Raw genomic sequence first — 19,533 nt, 5'->3', positions numbered from 1 at the left:
GAGCCATCGGCATTGCAGTGGCCAGGTGTCCTACAGGGCGGTCCTCAATTTTGAACAGCCCTTTATGGGCAGAAGATAACCTCTGTTTGCTGGGCTGTCTGATTTAAAAATTAAGGGTGCAACCCTAGGCATGTTTAGACGGACAAAAACCCAGCAATTCCCAGCATGGTGGGAGTTGCAGGACTTTTGTCGGTCTAAACAGGCCTAGAATTGCGCCGTTTGAGTCCTACTTTATAGAAGACAGTCCTCTCTTTGATAGGGTGTCCAAGCTGGTTTAAAGTCAACCAGAAAAAGGAGTTGCCTCGGGGCGTTCTCCCCCATCAAGACCTTTATTTATAATACTTTTATCCCGCTTAATCCATTAAAATCCCTAAGCGGCTCATGTTCGCAGCCCCTGAACCGCATACGCAACCGGCTGCCCGCCCAGACGGCCTTTCCCACCTCCCTTGATTTCTAATTAAAACGGTAGTGCTCATTCCTCCGTGGGCACCAGGACCATTTAATTGTTCAGGTGCAAACGTCGTGCGAAGGGGTGTCCCCTTTCCGGGGCCGAGGTGCCGGCGGTCACCCGAATCCGGGAACCTGGAATGCATGTTTCTAGCCAACACTGGAAACATTTCTCCAGGCCCTGGAGTGCATGGGTCGCTGCTCGCCTCTCCGAGTGACGCTTGGCAGTGCCGCAGGTGGGGTTGCCACGTTGATCTCCCCGCCTGCCTTCCCTTGGGTGCTTTCCAGCACAGAGCCCGGCCCAGCGCCTGGGAGGAGGCAAACAAGCAAGCGATTACTATAGAGACGGCTCATCCCGTGCCAACACAACAACCGAGCTGGGATTTACACTTCTGGAGAGCCGGAGCAAGCAGGGATTCCAGGTAGGAGCCAGCCGCACCCGGAAACCCCAGCTGGACAGGGGCGAGGCGTTATGTGGAGGTGGGGGAGTGCATGGGGACAAAAACCCCAACCTGCCCTTTTCATTTCAGGGAGAGAAACGAACACACACGTGTTCATCTGTTGCAGCCAAATCAACCGAGAGTCACTTGTTTAGGACCCTCCAGGCTGTAGTCTTAACACATCTGATGGGTTAACAGGTTGGGGGACGCTGTCTTAAAGACGTAACATTTATTCTGGAAGAAGTTTTCATGGGCTGTAGCCAGCTTCATCAAATGCTTAGATGGTTATTTATTAGCTATTTTGTTCTCACAACAACCCTGTGTGGTAGGCTAGGCTGAATCTATATTATTATCATTATCATTATCCTCCTCCTCTTGCAAGGGACCTAAGACGGCTCACGTACTCCTTTCTAGTTTACTCTTCCAACAACAACCCTGTGAGGTGGTTTAGGCTGATAGTCAGTGACTGGCCCAAAGTCACCCAGTGAGCTTCGTGGCCAAGCGAAGACTTGAATCCGCATCTCCCCAGTCCCAGTTGTCGAGGAAATGAGTAGGTGGGCTCTTTTATCTGTGCCCACCCTATTTTGCTGTAAGCCCCTTCTTTTATAAATTGAGTCTTCTGCAGCAATTTCATCAAATGACCACATCACACCAGTCTTAAAATCGCTTCACTGGCTGCCAATTAGTTTCCGAGCAAAGTATAACGTGTTGGTTGTCACCTTTAAAGCCCTACGTGGTTTGGGTCCAGCCTACCTGTGGGATCGCTTTCTCCCGTACAATCCGCCCTGCACACTCAGGTCCTCTGGGAAGAATTTACTCCAGCCAACAAAAACAAGGCTGACAACCGTTACCCAGAGAACCTTTTCTTCTGCCGCTCCCAGTTTGTGGAATGACCTGCTGGGAGAGATTTGTCAACTGTCTTCCGAAATTTTATTTTATTTATTTATTTATTACATTTTTATACCGCCGAAGCTCTCTGGGTGGTTCACAAAAGAAAGCCATAAAGACTGATCTCTTCCGGCAGGCCTACCCAGTTGAATTTTAAGATGCCTTTTTAACAATGTGCTGGTTTTAATAATGTATTAGTTTTAAACGTTTTAATTAGTTATATGTATTTTATGGAGTTTGTACTTGTGTTGTACCCCGCCTCGATCTAGAGCAGCCTTCCTCAACCTGGGGCGCTCCAGATGTGTTGGACTGCATCTCCCAGAATGCCCCAGCCAGCTGGCTGGGGCATTCTGGAAGTTGTAGTCCAACACATCTGGAGCGCCCCAGGTTAAGGAAGGCTGATCTAGAGGGAGATGCGGGTAACAAACGAATATTATTATTATTAACTTGAAAATATATTGCTCGATATCAATAAATCAATAAATAATAAATAAATAAATAAACAAACAAGTGTTGACACATTAGTCAGAGTGTGAACCTCCCGGTAAGGACAGGAAAGGTGTGACCACAAGGAACAGATGTTCCAGGATTGCAATACCCATCAACATCTTGTTTTTCCTATCCTTAGAACTCTGCACATGCATATCAATCCTTGCCTGTCCTTGGTTGAAAAGCTTACCTATTACTGTATTATGTTTGGTTTATTATATGAAGAAGTTCTGCCGTTGTTTCTGAGGAAGTTACCCTATAAGTACGTTAGCTTTGCCTGAAATTCGTGGGCACTCCTTCAGATGCTCTGAGGGTTGCCACCTTGCAGCACTGCTTGTTACTGCTTGTAATAAACTTTTTCTAAGATGAGAGAAACCATGTCTTAGAGATTTTGGCCGCCACTCAACGAATCCCAATTAGAGGGAACCTGCCTTTTCAGGGTTCCTCCACCCAGTCCAACGCTCTAACCACTACTGTGCACTGAAACTCAGACATAAGTCCCACTGAATTTAATGGAGTTGCGCCCAGGTAAGTGGGTATACCTGGGAGCTGAACCACCTCTTGTTTCTCTGTGACAGACTGAGAGGGTAACCCCACAACCTCAGAAGCAGCAAAGAGAATATTTAATGGGAAATAACTTTTGCACATAGCCAGAGGATGACTGGAATTAATGCCCGTGTTCCGAATGTTGCACATGAAGCTAAAAGAGTGAGCTATAAATATTCCCCTTTCTTTCTCCACCATATACACATCCACTCAGCTCTCACTGTATTGTATCTCATGGCAGATTTCAACTTTAAGCACTTTGGAAGTCAGTCTGGGCTGAAAAAGCAGAATATAATAAGCGAGTCCTGGGGTCTCCAATATGGTGCCACCAATGTGCCCATGCACACCGCTCTTTTCACCTGCTCCTCTGGTTTTATATTTCTAAAGACTTTAAAATAAATAAAATAAACAAAAGCAATTATTCTTTAAGTGCAGAAGGCCGGCATGCTCCAACACCAAGCGCTGTTCTCCAGTGTATTGGAATCCAGACTCCCAATCAGCCTTGGATTTAGGTTTAAGGGCGAGTTATTTTCCTTTGAGCCTCTCACCAGTTGGTCTTCAAGGAATTGAGTGTGGGAGCTGTGGTATGAATGGGTGACTACCACCGTCACGGCAGCCATTTTGTGAGAGCACCCATGACCCTCACTCAAAATTTCACCGCCCCTAAAAATATATATTTAAAAAGTTGGGGAGTCCTGAGCTAATCAATTTCATAGCTTTCCACTGCAAACGGGGTGCTAGAGCAAATTATAGCGGCCTTCTTGTGAGGTTAGAAGTCCCGCGTGAGCAAACTGGAGAAGGTAGGCTTTCTGGTGCTGCCACGGTGGTTACGTTTAAGCAAAAATAATGGCGTCAAACTGAAGCCTTTTGGAGCTGAGCCAGAAGGCAAAGATAAGGGACCCTCACCCGATTTGCTTGCTTTCCTCTGCAGTCTCCTTTCGACACAGAACTACCGAGTGAAATATGGAGGCCGGCGCTGGTGCCATTGAAAAACTCAGAGCGAAGTGCTTGCAAAGAGGTGCTTCCGGCATCAAGGGACTGGCCAGGTAGGAGGGGTGCGAGAAACGCCCCGAGACTTTGCAGCCAGGGTGGGGAATGGAAGGCCCAGGGACAAATCCGTCCCTCTCGGATTCCCCAGATGGCCGCACCTTTCCCCTGGCCAACGAGCATTTCCTAGATTTCTCGTGGTTTTTCTCCCCACTCTGAAATGTGGAAATGCCTCTACAGGCGGCGAGAGCTATAAGCCAGAATTGGGTTGCCATTTTGTCCCCGTCCACCACTGCAATGTGGCCCACGAGAGCTTCTCCAAAATGCAGTCCGGCCCTCGGACTGAAACAGGTTCAACAGCTGTGCTTTGCCATATCTCCTTGATTCCATCTCCTGCAGAAGCAGTCTCAGTTTTGCAACCTGGACTGATGATCCACCCTATGGACTAGTAACTTACTTTTGTTGTTTTGAGTGAAAGCCGGGAGTCTCTCAGGAAGACAAATTCAGCAAGCAAAGCAGAAATGCATGCTATCGTCCATTTTCTGGAATGACTTCAGTCTCTTTTCTCTCCACACTTTCTCGCGCTGTTTCTCTCATTGCAGGTTTTTCCGCATTATGGACGATGACAGGAGCAAGTCTTTGGACCTGGAAGAATTTCTGAAGGGTCTCCAGGATGTCGGGGTCCCTCTGGAACGAGGCGAAGTAGAGGAGATTTTCAAGCTGTGCGATAAGAACCGGAGTGGCACCCTGGACTTTAATGAGTTCTTGGAGGCCCTGCGGGTGAGTGGAGCCAGCGTGGGCCGGCTGAGCCCATGGGTTGGGCTAAGCAGGGCTTGGAAAGGTGAGTGAGGCAAAAGCCATGATGCAACTTGCCCCTCTCCGGCATCTGGTAGAGAAAGGTAGACTGCACCAGAACACAGAAGCTCTATGTAGCTAGAACAAGACAAAAATAGGAGCACCTATCTGAGCACCTGTCTGAGCACCCATCTAGTCCAGGGGGGTGTTAAACCCCTGAGTGTCATCAGCCCTGTTCTAGCCAACATCCTCTTTCTGACAGCTGCATGTCTCAATGGGTGGCTTCTAAACAGGGCATGAATTGCGTCCAGTTCTGGGCTCCACAATACAAGAAGGACGCAGACAAGCTGGAGCATGTTCAGAGGAGGGCAACCAGGATGATCAGGGGTCTGGAAACAAAGCCCTATGAAGAGAAACTGAAAGAACTGGGCAGGTTTAGCCTGGAGAAAAGAGAAGATGGAGGAGAGACATGAGAGCACTCTTCAAATACTTAAAAGGTTGTCACACAGCGGAGGGCCAGGATCTCTTCTCGATCCTCCCAGAGTGCAGGACACAGAATAATGGGCTCAAGTTAAAGGAAGCCAGATTCCGGCTGGACATCAGGAAAAACTTCCTGACTGTTAGAGCAGTACGACAATGGAATCAGTGACCTAGGGAGGTGGTGGGCTCTCCCACACTAGAGGCCTTCAAGAGGCAGCTGGACAACCCTCTGACAGGGAAGCTTTAGGGTGGATTCCTGCACTGAGCAGGGGGTTGGACTGGATGGCCTTGTAGGCCCCTTCCAACTCTGCTATTCTATGATTCTATGATTCAACTCTAATCCTCCCCCAGTAATTGGTACTCAGAGGGAGATGAAATCTGGTCATTGGGCTGTTGTGGCTAATAGCCACTGGTCAATCTCACCCGGAGTAGAATTTGGGAGCACTTCTAAGCAGAAAACCACCATCCACCTCTCTATTTAGCCTCCCATGTCCAAAGCCCGGAAGGACATCATCGGAGCCGCCTTCCGGAAACTGGACCGCACCGGCGATGGGCTGGTGACCGTGGAGGACCTGCGGGGCGTCTACAACAGCCAGTCTCACCCCAAGTTCAAGAGTGGTGAATGGACGGAGGACCAGGTCTTCCGGGCCTTCCTGGACAGCTTTGACTCTCCTGATGACAAAGATGGGAAGGTGAGTGGCAGGGAGGCCCTCAGGACAAATTCCGAGGGGGAACAGCCCAGCTGGACCAACCTGGGGCCATCCAGATCTTTTGGACTACAACTCCTAGCACACCCATCCAGCATCGCCAATGACAAGGACTGCTGGAGATCGTAGTCCAAAACATCTGAGGTGCAGCCACTTTTGGGGGGCAGGCTGGGTTTGCCGTCTCGGATGAAAGACAGACTTCGGAACGAAAGCTGTGAGCCAGTGTGGTGTAGTGGTTAGAGCTTTGGACTGGGACTCGGGAGTTCCAGGTTCAAGGCCTCCCTCGGCCAGGAAGCTCACTGGGTGACTTTGGGCCAGTCTCTGACGCTCAGCCTGGCCTACCTCTCTGGGTTGTTGTGAGAAGATGGCGAAGGGAAGGATTACATAAGCCGTCTTGGGTATAAATACAATAATACAAAGACTGAATTAGATGTTAAATGTATTACCCTCTGTCAATAATTAGATTTAAAGTTAATGTATTTATTTCTTTTTATTTATTGACTTCTTTTCCCCCCCTTTCCTTTGTCTTCTTGTTAGTTTGGTTGCTTTTGTGTTGGAAAGCTAATAAAATCTTCATCTTTCCCAGGCATTTAGCAGCCTGTGGTGAGATTTTAATGGATCCCTGATCCGTTTTTTAAGTTTAGCTCATTGCTCCAGGTTGTTTTCCGATGTATGTTGTCTTCGTGAATACTGTCGGTTGGCAGTTTTTATGGTTTTGAATCTTGTATATCGCTTTGGTTTTAATGTTTTGTCAAACATCCCGAGAGTGTTGGTTGGAAATGTAAGTAATAATATAGAAATAATAATAATAATTCCGTTATAAGAACCTAAGTGCCCTGAGGCTGGGTCAAGCCGAGGGTCCGTCTAGGCCAACCAGCTCTCGACCAGGGACCCACAAAGCAGGACAGGGGTGCAACAGCACCCTCTGGCCCATGTTCCCCAGCAACTGGGGCACACAGGCTTCCTGCCTCTGCTATTGGAGGTAGCACAGAGACATCAGGACTAGAAGCCATTGATGGCCTTCTCCTCCTCCAGGAATTTATCAATCACCAGCACCACATCGAATATGTGTACAGAACACCTGCAGAAACTGAGCTTACCAAAATACATCCAGAAAGCAGCCATACTTAAAACAGGCTCGATTGTCAGGAAATTTATGAATCAGTCAAAGACAACAGGACTTGGCAAAACCCATCACATCCGTCTAGAAAAACCACCACGAGCGAGGAAAGAGAGAGGACAATAATAATAATAAATTATTTTAAAAAGTAATAGAATACATAAAATAAAAAGACAAAACCAACCGAGTTAACTGGTTCACAGTCACCCCAGGATCTTAAATTGGGGGTGAATAAGGGTGGGGTGGTGAGAACCCCTTCCCAGATGGGATACGTGTTAAAAAGGTGCGTCTCTCTGCAGATCACGGCTGAAGAATTCCTGAACTACTACAGCGGCGTCAGCGCCTCCATCGACAGCGACGGGTATTTCGTGGACATGATGAAGGCGGCCTGGAAGGTGTAGGGGCCAGGAGGATACCCACCTCCCTCCCACCTGGCAAAGCTTAGATTAAATTGCATGCCAGGCTGGGGTTCGAAGTGAGCCGGGCGCAGGACATCGTCCGACGAGGACTTAACCTCCACACCCACGGCGCAACGCAATGGCAAAGGTTTTCAATCCGCCCTTCCAGTTCCTTCAATCTCTGCAAGTAGAAAGCTAGCGCGCGCAGCATAAAGGAAGGTTGCTCCTCTGCTACTTTTCCACTTACGGGAAAAGCATTAGAAAGTCACGTGCAGGACTCTACCTTTTCATTCTACTGTTGTGGGTAGACGCTTCCATGCCTGGGGAAGGGGGGGGTGTTCACTGGATGCATTGGGCCTTGCTCTTGAATAAAATATGGGTCACGCAAGACTGTGAGATGGTTGTGTGTTGTTTCCAGGCAAGATGTACATAGGATGCCACTGCCCTAGCTACCAATACAAGACCATACAGGGGGAGTAGAGAACTAATCCTGACTGGTCACTCAGGGGAGGCACAATGAAACTCCAGGTCTTTTGGACTACAACACCCAGCATCCTGGGCTTCAGGCTCATCCCAAGAAAGGCAGGCCCTCAGCTGTCTAAGGCTTTAAATGTCAACACCTTGAATTGAGCCTGGAAAACAACTGTCCACCACTACAGGCCTTGGGGTGTTGTCATCACGCTTCGGTGTCCCAGTCAGCAGCCCAACTGCTGCATTTTGCACAATCTGAAGCTGCTGGACACTCTCCAAGGGTGGCCCCATGGAGAGTGCATTGCAGTAGTCTAACAGCGAAGCAACCAAGGTGTTGCTAACTGCTGCCAGACCCCGTGATCACACGCATAACAGCTGCCAGGGCAGACCTTCTCCATGAATGTCTGAACTTTTTGTAAAGTCACCGAAGTTAGGTAGCCATCACATCTTGCAGCAGTGAGTTCTACAAGTCAATTAAAAAAGAAAAATATATGCACGCACACACAAACAAGGGAACGGTGCCTTCTTCCTCTCCTTGTCCCAGGTCAGAGAACAGCAAGCAAGCAGGGCTTTTGTTACAAGTTTTCTTTTTAATGTAATTCCCAAATACATCTGATATGACAATCGTACAGAAGTCTTCCAAAACACACGGGTGTTGTCTGGTTTTGTTTTGTTTTTAACTTGTCACTAGTTGGCTAACGACTTGAAGCAGAAAAGAAAGTTATAAAGTCTGTCTCTGGCCTAGCCTGACCTTCCATCTCCCGGAAAGCACCCGACATGAGGATTTCCCCCCGGGCGGTTGTGGCAGGAGGGACAAAGCCCTGTGGCCCTTCTAGAAGAAAACGTTTCTTCCTCCTCGCCACAGGTGAGCCGTCTGAATCCAAACCGCCATATCCATAAATAGCTGCCAGGTTTTATGTCATTTTTAATTTTTTTTAAAAAAGAAGAAGAATGAACTCTGTGGGAAACGGTTTAAACATTCCATTGAACATTAACATTTCTAGAGGAACCAGCTAGCGTCCGCCCCGTCGGCTTTCTGGTACCTCCTTCAAACGCCACTCATTCACACAAACGTGCCTTCTTCCACACGGGCGCACACACGCACTCATACCGAAAGGGAACCCTTGCCAGGCTCCAGACGCTTCGAGGGAAGGGGGCCGAAGGGACCACCCCACCCACACCCACCCCCCAACACATACCTGCTATGCCGGAGTAATCTCATTTTTACGCCAAGGATCGGAACCCCATGCCCCGTTCTCGTTAACTGGTTTAAAAGGGGGGTTGCCGTGTTAACGCAAGCCGGAAGCCATCCCCGTGCCCCCAAACCCAACCCTTCCCCTCCAAAAAAGCCTGCCCCAAAGGCGACAAGTCTTGTCGGACACCTCTGTGACTCGGTAGCTGCTTTGAGCGTTCCTGGGCGCTGTGTTTGTCCCTCGGCAGGGATGTCAAGAGAAAAGCAGGCAGGGACAAGTGAAGCTGAAAATCTGGAGAGGACACACACGCGCACACGCACAGGGGCCGAAGAACAGCCAGCTTCCTCTCTGCCCCAGCTCTTTAGTGAGCCGGCAGGCAGAAGAAGGAAAAAATTAAGAGCCAAAGAGAATTCAGGTGGCCGTTCGCTCCTTCATAGCAGCAAGGATGAGAGGACAGACCTGTGGAACTGGGCCGAGGGAGTTTCCCTCCGTTATAGCAAGGTGGGGCCACTTGCCGTCTTCCAGATGTCTTCGGCTGGCAACACCCATCCATGGGAACCGTCGGCCAAAACAGCTGGAGGGCCGCAAGGTGCCCAGCTGTGCATGAAAGGCAGGAGGGCATTCTGGGGATGAAACCCGGTGTGATTTCTGTCGGGCGGTTCACGTTACAAGGCCACCTTCCCCCCCCGGGCGGAAAAGTCGGTCCGAGGTCTCCCAAGGTGGAGCGCAAACCTAAAACCGACTCCGCCTTCCCCCCCAGCAGCGTCCTGCACACCGTCTTTGCTCCGAAGGGTTCAGTTTTGGAAGTGGGGTGAACAGAGCGGCGGCCCAGGGAACTACGGTCGTGCCTGCTGCTGCAGGGTTTTCCCCGTTGCGGCAAGACGGGTCGGGGTTCTGTCACCCCACGGCCCTCCGGGCCCCACGTGAGCTTTGCCCCAAGGCGCTGCAACAACTCTGGGCAAACCAAAAGCCGCTGATCAAAAGGGGTTAGCAGGGGACCCCCCCCCACCACAATTGAAACGGGGCACTTTGGGTTCAAGATTTAAGCAACGCCACAGCCGGATCCCCTGTTCGCACAGCTTCCTTTGAGTTCTGCGTGGACCAGAGGGACACGCTCCTGACAAATTTCTGCGTTTGGGCAGCTGGCCCGGATCCACAGGGCAGACCCCCCACCCAGCCCATGCACCGGGGTCAAAAGAAAGAGAGCAGCTTCCTACTCGGCTGTTAAAACACTTTGCCAAGGCCAGAAGGAAACAAAAGGGCTATGAGGAAGGAAAATACGCAGCCTGGTATATTAACACCTGTTCTATATTGCGTGGGGGGGCGGGGGGGGGGCGGCGGCGGCTTTTGCTCTCCCTTAAATAGCAACAGAAAGAGAACAGTACAAAACCGGAAAGGTCACACCTGCTCAAGACACGAGAGTTATCTTATTCAAAACTAAAATAATAAAAAAAAAGTTATCGCCACAGTCAAAGTCCAAAACAACAACAACAATAATAATAGTAACCAAAGAGAGGAAGGAAGGAGCCGTTAGCAAACAAGGAACGCCCTCCGCTCTGGCGCGTGACGTCTCTTCCAAACTCCGCAAACGGGTTTCGCCGTGGGCCAGGTGTCGCCTCCCGCCTCTGTGCGGGACAGGAGAGAGACGGCCCCAAAGAGATGCCCGCCGGGCCAGCAAGGCGGCCGTCTGCGAAGTCCCGCCGGGGCAAAACGTCTTCCGGGTGAATCCGGCTTCCCCGCAAGGGGGTCGGGCGAGGCAGGCACCCGGGTGGAAAAGCGGCGGTGGGCTTGCAAAAGAAATCCTGGCTTGGAAGTCCCCACGGCGGAGGCTGACCGGCTGCCGGAGGCGTCGGAGGCGGTGGGGCGGGGAAGAGAGGAAGGGCGCGTCGGAGGCGAAGACCCCCTGGGCAAGCGGTGGCAAAGTCTCGCTCCGCCTCGTCCCCCCCAATCGCAAGTGTGTGTGTGTGGGGAGGGGGGGAGGAAATGGTTTCTCTTTTTCCTGCTCATCAATATGATGAGCGTTGAAATGTCCCAAAACCACATCCAGCCAGTTTTGTCCAAAGTCCGCTGTGTTTTGCTTTTTTCCCTGTTTAATGTGGAATCGAGTGACCCAGCCCCAGCGCCCCCCCCCACCCCGCCAAAAAATCCATCACACGCACACACATGAAAAAGGGAAGGGAGGGGAGGGGGGAAAACCAGAACAGGGACGCAGCGTTCTTGAATCTCGGAGCCTCCGTGGCGGCCCGGAGCAGAGGTCCGCAGAGCGGCCTGCTGGAGGGTGTTCGTGGCGGCCGCAGCTCTTGCACGGGGAGCGGATCGTGGCTGCTATGTGCTGCTGGCCGTCTGGCCGTCGCCTTCGTCGGTGGGCCCTGCAGCAGGAAACAAGGAGGATGCTGTGCGGAGCAAATCCCCGCTCGCCCGTGGCGAGTGGAAGTTGGCTCTTGGAGACCAAGCAAGGACGGTTCTTCCCCTGCCCGCACCGGCTGCTTTTATTTTACTAAATACTTCAGGGCCTGTTTGGCTGAAACAAAACCGGTGACGGGCAACGGCTTGGAAGGCTAACTCTGCGATTTGATTCACCCTTCCCTTCAGACTGAAAGAGATTCCACATCTCTGCTTCAAACGCAGTAAGACCCCAAATGCAGAAAGGCACAGAGAGATAACAACACCCCATTCCTAAACACCTTGGGACCAGGATCCCTGAGAGAGAGCGCCTTCTCCCTCACCAACCCGCCCGATCACTGAGGTCATCGGAAGGCATGCGCCTGGTGGTTCCACATGGACCTGTGGCCGACTGGAGTCCACCAGGAGCAGAGCCTTCAGTGTGGTGACCCCCTTCCCTGTGGAACTCCCTGCCCCTGGAGGTCAGGCAGGCACCAATACTAGGCTGTTTCGAGCGTCTCCCGAAAACAACTCTGTTTCGAGAAGCCCCTTCCTCAACCAACTAGCCCCTGCTTCCTTTTCTTTTAAATTGAACCATTTTAATTTACTTTTTAAATCTTCTTTCTTTTACTGTTTTATACCTATGTTCACCGCTGTGGAATCTGTGTTAGATAATTGAGCGGAATAATAATAATAATAATAATAATAATAATAATAATAATAATAATAATTCGCTCTCTGCCAGCACGGAGCTGGCTCTGTACCCGCTCTTTCACCCCCTGTGAAAACTATGTGCTATGACGCAGAGGTATCACAGATGCTCAAAGGCACCTCAACGTATAACCTCACTTTGCCCCTTCCAAATTCCTCCCCGCAAGTCCAGGGAGGAATTGTTGTAGATCACAAGCTGAATGTGAGCCAACAGTGTGATAATATGGCTGCAAGAAAGGCAAATGCTATTTCGGGCTGCATTAATAGAAGTATAGCTTCCAAATCGCGAGAGGTACTGGTTCCTCTCTATTCGGACCTGGTTAGGCCTCATCTGGAGCATTGCATCCAGTTCTGGGCTCCACAATTCAAGAAGGACGCAGACAAGCTGGAGCGTGTTCAGAGGAGGGCAACCAGGATGATCAGGGGTCTGGAAACAAAGCCCTATGAAGAGAGACTGAAAGAACTGGGCATGTTTAGCCTGGAGAAGAGAGGATGGAGGGGAGACATGATAGCACTCTCCAAATACTTAAAAGGTTGTCACCCAGAGGAGGGCCAGGATCTCTTCTTGATCCTCCCAGAGTGCAGGACACGGAATAACGGGCTCAAGTTAAAGGAAGCCAGATTCCGGCTGGACGTCAGGAAAAAACTTCCTGACTGTTAGAGCAGTACGACAATGGAACCAGTGACGTAGGGAGGTTGTGGGCTCTCCCACACTAGAGGCCTTCGAGAGGCAGCTGGACAAGCATCTGTCAGGGATGCTGTAGGGCGGATTCCTGCATTGAGTAGAGGGTTGGACTTGATGGCCTCAGAGGACCCTTCCAACTCTGCTCTTCTATGATTCTATGACCCCTGCCTCCATTGTGATGAAGTCCCAGGACAGGCAACTGAAACAAAAAGATGCTTTTTCAAGGCTTCCCTGCGGCCTCCACCCCCGTCTCGTGGCGAAATTCCAGACTGGAAGCTCTTCAAGAACTTGGAGGCCAGAAGCCTCCATGTCAGTGGGGTGGCGAATCCGCTCTGGGTTTCAGTCTGAACCTTAAAAGACCTCTCCAAGGTGCTGATAGAGTTGGGACTGAAACCCGGAGCGGATTTGCCGCTCCACTGACATGGGAGCCAACGGCCTCCCCTGCTCCTCAGGCGTCTGCCTTGAACGGCGCCGTAGAAGACATCGTGGTCGGTCTGGGTCCCTCCGCTCGGGCCAATTCGGCTCGTCCAGGAGGGGAAAGCAGGCAGCCCCATTCGTGGCTTCGGCAAAGCGCGTCCGGGGAAAGCGTCCGCTCACCGCTGCCGGGCGACCCCGAGGGGGCGAGCACGTCATCGTCGTCGTCGTCGCTGTCCTCCTCGTTCGACTGGGCCACTTCCGGCTCCGGCGCGGCGTTTTTGGCTTCTTGTTCCTGCTCCACGCGGCTCCGCAAGGCCAGGATCCGGTGGTGCAAAGCGGCGTACAGCTGCCCCGTGTCTTTAGAGCTCGCCTGGGGTTCAGAGAGGAGCGAGAAGGGTCCCATGTCAAGGGGTCAGAAGCCGACGGGGCCTGACGCCCCACTTGCACGGGGGGCGGGCGCACAACCCTTTTGGCCCTGAGGAATGCAGCGGGCGACGGCACGCACAATGCACACACACACACACACACACACACACACACACACCCTAGGAACCCCTGGAGTTTTGTCTCGCTTGTGCTAGCAAGAGACTACCTTCCAATCACTCACCACAAATAATAATATAGGAAGGAGGAGAAGGAGGAGGAGGAGGAGAAGAACTACTACTACTACTTTATTTGCCAACTCCGGTCTGTGCCCATAAATCGTCATTTTTTAAAAAAAGTTACTAAAACAGTCCGGAAAGATTTAAAGGGTGATTGTTTACACAGAAGTAAGCACCCTGCATTCAGAGGCACTTACTCCCAGGTAAGGGCGCACGGGGATGACTTCCTTTCTCAGGGGCGCAGCAGGAAAGCGTCCCCCACCCAGCCACCCACCCCGGCCTTACCGATATGAGGAAGACCTTGACGCCCTGGTCCTCCGTGTCCATGGCTGTGATGCGGATACTTTTCTCGCTGGCTTTATCGATCTGCATCTGTGCCCACAGCTTGGTGTTCAGGATCAACCGCAGGCTGCCTTGCGTCCTCATCACTACGTCGGCGGGGAAGAGGAGGAGAGAGGGGTCCGATGGATGCAAGGCCGCAGCCTTCGGAGAGAACGCCGGCGAGCGAGATCCTGCGAGAAAGCCCCGGCGGAGACCCACCAACATCCCCCTGCCTCCCCCTTCGCCCCAACCTCTGGAGGGGCCCTTAAAAGCCCTCTCCTCTGCTAGGCGTCCAATTTCCCAAATCTCACCCTGCTGGGAAAGGCGGCCTTTGCCGAGACCAGCTCCTTCCCCAGCCTGGAGCCTCCAGGGGGGAGGAGGCCAGATCCTGGCGCGCTTACCCAGCCGCGACTGCAACGTCCCGTCGTCCGTGGACGCCATGTCGTTCAGCCGCAGAAGCCCTCGGCCTCTTTCCACCCAGGACTGGGAGTTCTTATCGAAGACAAACAACTTGCACTGAATCTGCAACAGAGAAAGCGCCCGGGGATCTTCCTTGAACGAGGCCAGCAGAAGGAGGGAGGAGGGCCGGAAACGCCGGCAGGTTGCAGAAGGGGAATCCAAAGCCCCGCGGCCGGGGGGGCAAAGGGAACGCCCCGTGTGAAGCTCTCCGCCTGACGAAGCGAGCCGTGTCGGCAAGAGCTGCTGCCGGAATAACCTGGCCGGCTACCGCTGCAACCCAAGTGCTAGGCCTTGGGTTTGACGCAGCAAACTGAGAGACTGACCCTGGGAAAGGACGCCCCTTTGGGTCAGATCCCGCCAAGCGCAGGATGCGTAAGGCTTGGGCCGACCCTCTTCTGCCCCTGCGACAACCCCGAAACGGCACTCGGAGCGTCCCCAACAGGCCAGGCCCCGGTTTCGGAACGTTGACGTCGGGCGTCCCTCCGAATGCCACAGAACTGACCCAGGACCAGGCTTCAGGAAGCGACTCCTGTTACAGAGTTCCGGGAGACGCAGAGACTTTTATTTGATCTACCATATTTCTGTACCGCTCCACATCCAAGAGATTTCAGAGCTGGGGCCGGCAGATAGGATACCAAAGAATAAGAGCACCGCCGCGTCTTCCGTTTTCGTTTCTCTGAAAGTGTTGGGGGTGGGTGGGGGTGGGGGGGTCGTGGAGGGACATGTCATTCCGGGGCGAAGTTTACCAGGAGCTCCAATCGCTGAGCTTTGCAGGAGGACCGGATTTGTACGGGAAGGGGCGGGTGGAGCAAAGAGGTTTTCTGTGGTGCGTTTGGGGAGTTGGTTGGGAAGCCTCCAAAGTGCGGATGTGGGGTGGGTGGGTGTGTGTGGGGGGGAGTTCTCCCACTGCATGTCCCCCACCCCACCGGCTAGCACATTTAACTGGCACACGGAGGCCAACTTTCAGTGACACACAGGCGAAAGGAAAGGAAAGCGAACACCTCCACCCGCCCTCCCCACGGCAGCTGCCACTCACCTGGAGGACGTTGCTCTCCGCCTCCTCTCCCGTGATCACCTCCACCTTCTCCAGGAGACACTTCCTGGCCGTCGCCTTGGTGTAGGCTGCGGCAGACTCGGCCAGGGACTCGGAAATGTTATTGGCTGGACAGAAACGGGACGAGCTTATTCGCGGGGAAGGGAGGCCGGCATTCCGTAAAGCCACCCTTGGGGAGGAGGCGGCATTTTCCATGCAGCCGGGCTTCTTCTTGAAAAGCCAGGCCACAAACGCTCCGCTACCCCACTTTGCGGGGTTTGCACCATGCCTGGCAGCAGCAGAGAAGGTGGTGTAGCGGAAAAGTCTCAGACTGGGTCTCGGGAGGTCCGGGTTCAAGTCCCCACTCGGCCGTGGAAACCCACGGGGTGACTTTGGGCCGGTCAGAGACTCTCAGCTCAACCCAACCTCACAGGGTTGTTGTTGTGAGGATAAAGTGGGGAGGAGGAGGATTATGTACACACCGCCTTGGGGTCCTTACAGGAAAAAGGCGGGATATAAACGCAATAAATAAATAAATAAATAAGAAAAAATGACACCCTTTTAGCAGGGATGGGGGGAAGAAAACACCTAACCGATGTCATTTGGCAGCAGAAAGCAGATTCACAGCTAGGAAATACAGACTTTAGGGCCAATAAATAAATAACTGTTAGGAGCTGAGTCAATTCTGCCATCTTTAGGTAGGGGCTTGCTCCTTTCATTCAGCCCCAAGCTGGTACGAGGGTGAACTGTGACCAGGCAACCGTGAGAAAGGAACCTTTTCTCACCAAAACGTCAATAAACTATTAAAACTACTACCACATTCCACTATGTGTTAGATAGCAGATTCTACTACTACCATTAGAATCATGGAATCATAGAATAGCAGAGTCGGAAGGGGCCTGCAAGGCCATCCAGTCCAACCCCCTGCTCAATGCAGGAATCCACCCTAAAGCATCCCTGACAGATGGCGGTCCAGTAGTACCGATGTAGTTATTTTAACAGTGCACAAACGGGCTTATCTCGTCGAAAGACAACCCCAGGTGTTCAAAAGTATGCTGGTTATAAAAAGAACCAAGACAACTAAACCCGGCTCGATTTCAGCCAAAGTAACGCAAAACAGCAGAAATTCAAACCGTATTTAGCAAATTTGGGCAACAAGTGATCTAGAAAAGGAGGTGGGCAACCAGGATGATCAGGGGTCTGGAAACAAAGCCCTATGAGGAGAGACTGAAAGAACTGGGCATGTTTAGCCTGGAGAAGAGAAGATTGAGGGGAGACATGATAGCACTCTTCGAATACTTCAAAGGTTGTCACACAGAGGAGGGCCGGGATCTCTTCTCGATCCTCCCAGAGTGCAGGACACGGAATAACGGGCTCAGGTTACAGGAAACCAGATTCCGGCTGGACATCAGGAAAAATTTCCATACTGTTTGAGAAGTATGACAATGGGACCAGTGACCTAGGGAGGTGGTGGGCTCTCCCACACTAGAGGCCTTCAAGAGGCAGCTGGACAAGCACCTATCAGGGGTGCTTTAGGGTGGATTCCTGCCTTGAGCAGGGGGTTGGACCTGATGGCCTTGTAGGCCCCTTCCAACTCTGCTATTCTATGATTCTATGAAAACAACAACAGAAGCAGTTCTCCGTGCGACAGGTGAACACCGTTAGCTATGACTAATCTAACACCGGGACAGTAAATCTAGATTATATATTTTCAACATCAAATATTGAGTGGCTGGTTGTGGTGCTTCGTTTCCTGTCTGAACACGCACGGGACGGCATCCTAAGTACACGCAACCCTTCGCTTTGGAATTACAGACGCCCCGTTTTATGGCTTCCTGCCCGTGGCCAGGCAAAGAACGAAAGGATGATTTGGGGTCTCTCCTTAAGTTCCCCCAACGCTCCCAAAACCTTTCCAAGGGTGGCGAGTTGAGTTTTCAGACCTCACGAAAGCAGAATTTAAAAACCACGTCATTTCCTCCGAACTGGCGTTTTCAGGCCCCGGGAGATCAGAGAAAGAGAGACGCTCCTGTTCCTTTCTTTTACCTTTTTCCGGCGTGGCTTCCTGCGACGACGATTCGGACCCGGAATCGGCGGCGGCGTTTTCCTTGTTGCTGTCCGTGTTGGCCTCGCTGGATTTGGGCGGGCTCTGCCGAAAGGAGGAATGGAGTGGACGCAACCCACCGCGACAGGCGGGCCCGTTCGTTCGTCTGCCGGGTACCCCCGCGCGCCACCCTGGACTCGCGCCTTTTATAACGACGGCGTGAGCTGCCCTCCACATTCCGGTAGCCTGCCTCTGCTGCGCCCAGCGGCCTGGACGTGGGGTTTTTCGCGGAAGGAGCCAGGGAGAACGGCAAGGAATGAAACTCCCCGCCACTTACCAAGACTCTCTCGCTCATGTTCTGCCCAAACACAAATTTGTTACTGGAAGGGTCGGCACTGTGCGCAGAGTTTTCTATGCTGGAGAGAAAGGAACGCTCTGTTTCAGCTCAGCGGGAAAGGGCGGCGGCGCGTTCACGCACGCGGCCTTGAGGGAAAGAGGCGGGGAGGGGCCCTTCCGAGGCTGCGGAGAGGCTGCCGGCGGTCTCCCCCACCTGGAGCTGATGTACTGCAGGAAGTAGTTGGTCGCCGAGGGCGTCTCGGAGCTGGGCAGCCGGGCGTTCTGCACGTCGACGGAGTCGTCCCCTTCGTCTCCGAGCTGGGAGAAGAGGGAGGGGGCTGAGACACAGGGAGTGGCACGGCCCCAGCGAGGCTAGACGGGGAGAAACAGAGGGAGCTGCCCTGTCCCGCCTTGTCGCGGCACTCCACTGCGCTCGGTGCTGGGCCTCCCCTGCCCAGGACGGAGGGCCCTTTTCTGTGGGTTCTTAAAAGGCAGGTTGCCACGCAGGAGTAAATGAATCGCGGAGATGATCCGGCTTTCCTTGGGAGGTAGTGGGGGAATCGGACCCAGGACTTTGCGCCTGCCAAAGCCAACGTGCTCTCCCGCGGACCGCGGGGGTCCGTCCCTTTCACAATCAGCCCTCAGGGCCAGGGTGACGAGCCACCCCGGATAGGTACCTTCACTCGGTCTCGTAGGTTTTGCCCAAAGACAAAGGACTGTTGTGCGCTCGGATCCGGTTTTTCACATCTGTCGGCCTCCGACGTGTTGTTGGCTTCATTTTGCTGACACGGCTTCTCCTGAGCGAGAGAGAAGGTGGGAAAACACACACAGACACAGACCCCCAATCGTAAGAGAAGGACACTTAATACCACCACAGAAGCACGTCAGAAGAGCCCTGATGCTGGATCAGACCAAGGGTCCGTCCAGTCCAGCACTCTGTCCACACAGCGGCCAACCAGCGGCTGACCAGTGACCCACAAGGCAGGACATGGTGCGAGGGCACCCTCCCACCCATGTTCCCCTGCAACTGGGGCACACAGGCTTACTGCCTTGGATACTGGAGGTGGCACTTAGCCATCAGGGCTAGTAGCCATCGATAGCCTCCTCCTCCAGGAATGTATCCAACCCCCTTTTAAAGCCATCCAAATTGGTAGCCATCACTACATCTTGTGGCAGTGAGTTCCAGAGTTCAACTATGCGCTGTTCTGTTCCTCCTGCTGTCAGGTTACAAGACTTTTACTGCAATGAAGACAACGGGGAAAGTGGTTTTCTCTCCCTACAACATACAAACTCAATTCCCCCCCCCCAACTTTCATTCCACTAAGTTCTTTTCTTTCTTTTTTTAATGCGCTATGCTCAACGCCACTGTGGTCTGTGTTTTTGCCGCATCTACTGCAGAAGAGGACACCCACCAACCTCTTTCCCGGCCCCCAAAGATTCCTCAAAACGCCCGGCCAGACTCACCTTCTCCTCTGAATCAGGACTTTGCGGTGTTGTGTTAATTGTGGACTCGGACGCCGACGAATCTGGAGGGACGCTGACGCCGTTGGTTCCGCTGCTTGGAACTGCGAGAAGAAACGGCAAG

The 19,533-nt window shown here is 52.5% G+C and overlaps 2 protein-coding genes across 5 annotated transcripts in view; one reads left to right on the top strand and one right to left on the bottom strand.

Moving 5' to 3' along the window:
- The first annotated feature begins 3,744 nt into the window (after positions 1 to 3,744).
- On the top strand, positions 3,745 to 7,529 carry LOC134412960 (calcyphosin-like protein). The gene is made up of 4 exons (XM_063146953.1): positions 3,745 to 3,856; positions 4,400 to 4,577; positions 5,555 to 5,764; positions 7,199 to 7,529. The coding sequence occupies exons 1-4, from the start codon at positions 3,774 to 3,776 to the stop codon at positions 7,298 to 7,300; spliced, it is 573 nt and encodes a 190-aa protein (XP_063003023.1). The 5' UTR covers positions 3,745 to 3,773; the 3' UTR covers positions 7,301 to 7,529.
- A 1,183-nt stretch (positions 7,530 to 8,712) lies between these two features.
- Positions 8,713 to 19,533, bottom strand: part of RANBP3 (RAN binding protein 3) — a 29,805-nt gene continuing 18,984 nt past the window's right edge. For 2 of the 4 annotated variants that reach the window (XM_063146918.1, XM_063146920.1), the window contains 10 exons: positions 19,413 to 19,513; positions 18,626 to 18,745; positions 18,163 to 18,320; positions 17,950 to 18,028; positions 17,615 to 17,717; positions 15,575 to 15,699; positions 14,481 to 14,601; positions 14,044 to 14,186; positions 13,337 to 13,526; positions 8,713 to 11,330 (listed from right to left, as the gene is read on the bottom strand). In XM_063146918.1, the coding sequence (XP_063002988.1) occupies positions 11,287 to 11,330; positions 13,337 to 13,526; positions 14,044 to 14,186; positions 14,481 to 14,601; positions 15,575 to 15,699; positions 17,615 to 17,717; positions 17,950 to 18,028; positions 18,163 to 18,320; positions 18,626 to 18,745; positions 19,413 to 19,513 (1,184 nt within the window). In that variant the 3' untranslated portion in view covers positions 8,713 to 11,286. The remainder of the gene's footprint in view (positions 11,331 to 13,336; positions 13,527 to 14,043; positions 14,187 to 14,480; positions 14,602 to 15,574; positions 15,700 to 17,614; positions 17,718 to 17,949; positions 18,029 to 18,162; positions 18,321 to 18,625; positions 18,746 to 19,412; positions 19,514 to 19,533) is intronic. The other 2 variants (XM_063146919.1, XM_063146922.1) reach the window with 1 other exon arrangement.

This window comes from Elgaria multicarinata, chromosome 23, assembly GCF_023053635.1.
Source record: "Elgaria multicarinata webbii isolate HBS135686 ecotype San Diego chromosome 23, rElgMul1.1.pri, whole genome shotgun sequence".
NCBI classification, from domain to species: Eukaryota; Metazoa; Chordata; class Lepidosauria; order Squamata; family Anguidae; genus Elgaria; species Elgaria multicarinata.
Note: the sequence above shows the minus strand (reverse complement) of the source record. Positions and strands in the feature narration are given on the sequence as shown.

Excerpts from the sequence above, each read along its gene's own strand:
- LOC134412960 (XM_063146953.1), top strand. The coding sequence starts at position 3,774 with ATGGAGGCCGGCGCTGGTGCCATTGAAAAACTCAGAGCGAAGTGCTTG. Across the intron at positions 3,857-4,399 it reads GGCATCAAGGGACTGGCCAG|GTTTTTCCGCATTATGGACG; the intron begins GTAGGAGGGGTG and ends CTCTCATTGCAG. Across the intron at positions 5,765-7,198 it reads CTGATGACAAAGATGGGAAG|ATCACGGCTGAAGAATTCCT; the intron begins GTGAGTGGCAGG and ends GTCTCTCTGCAG.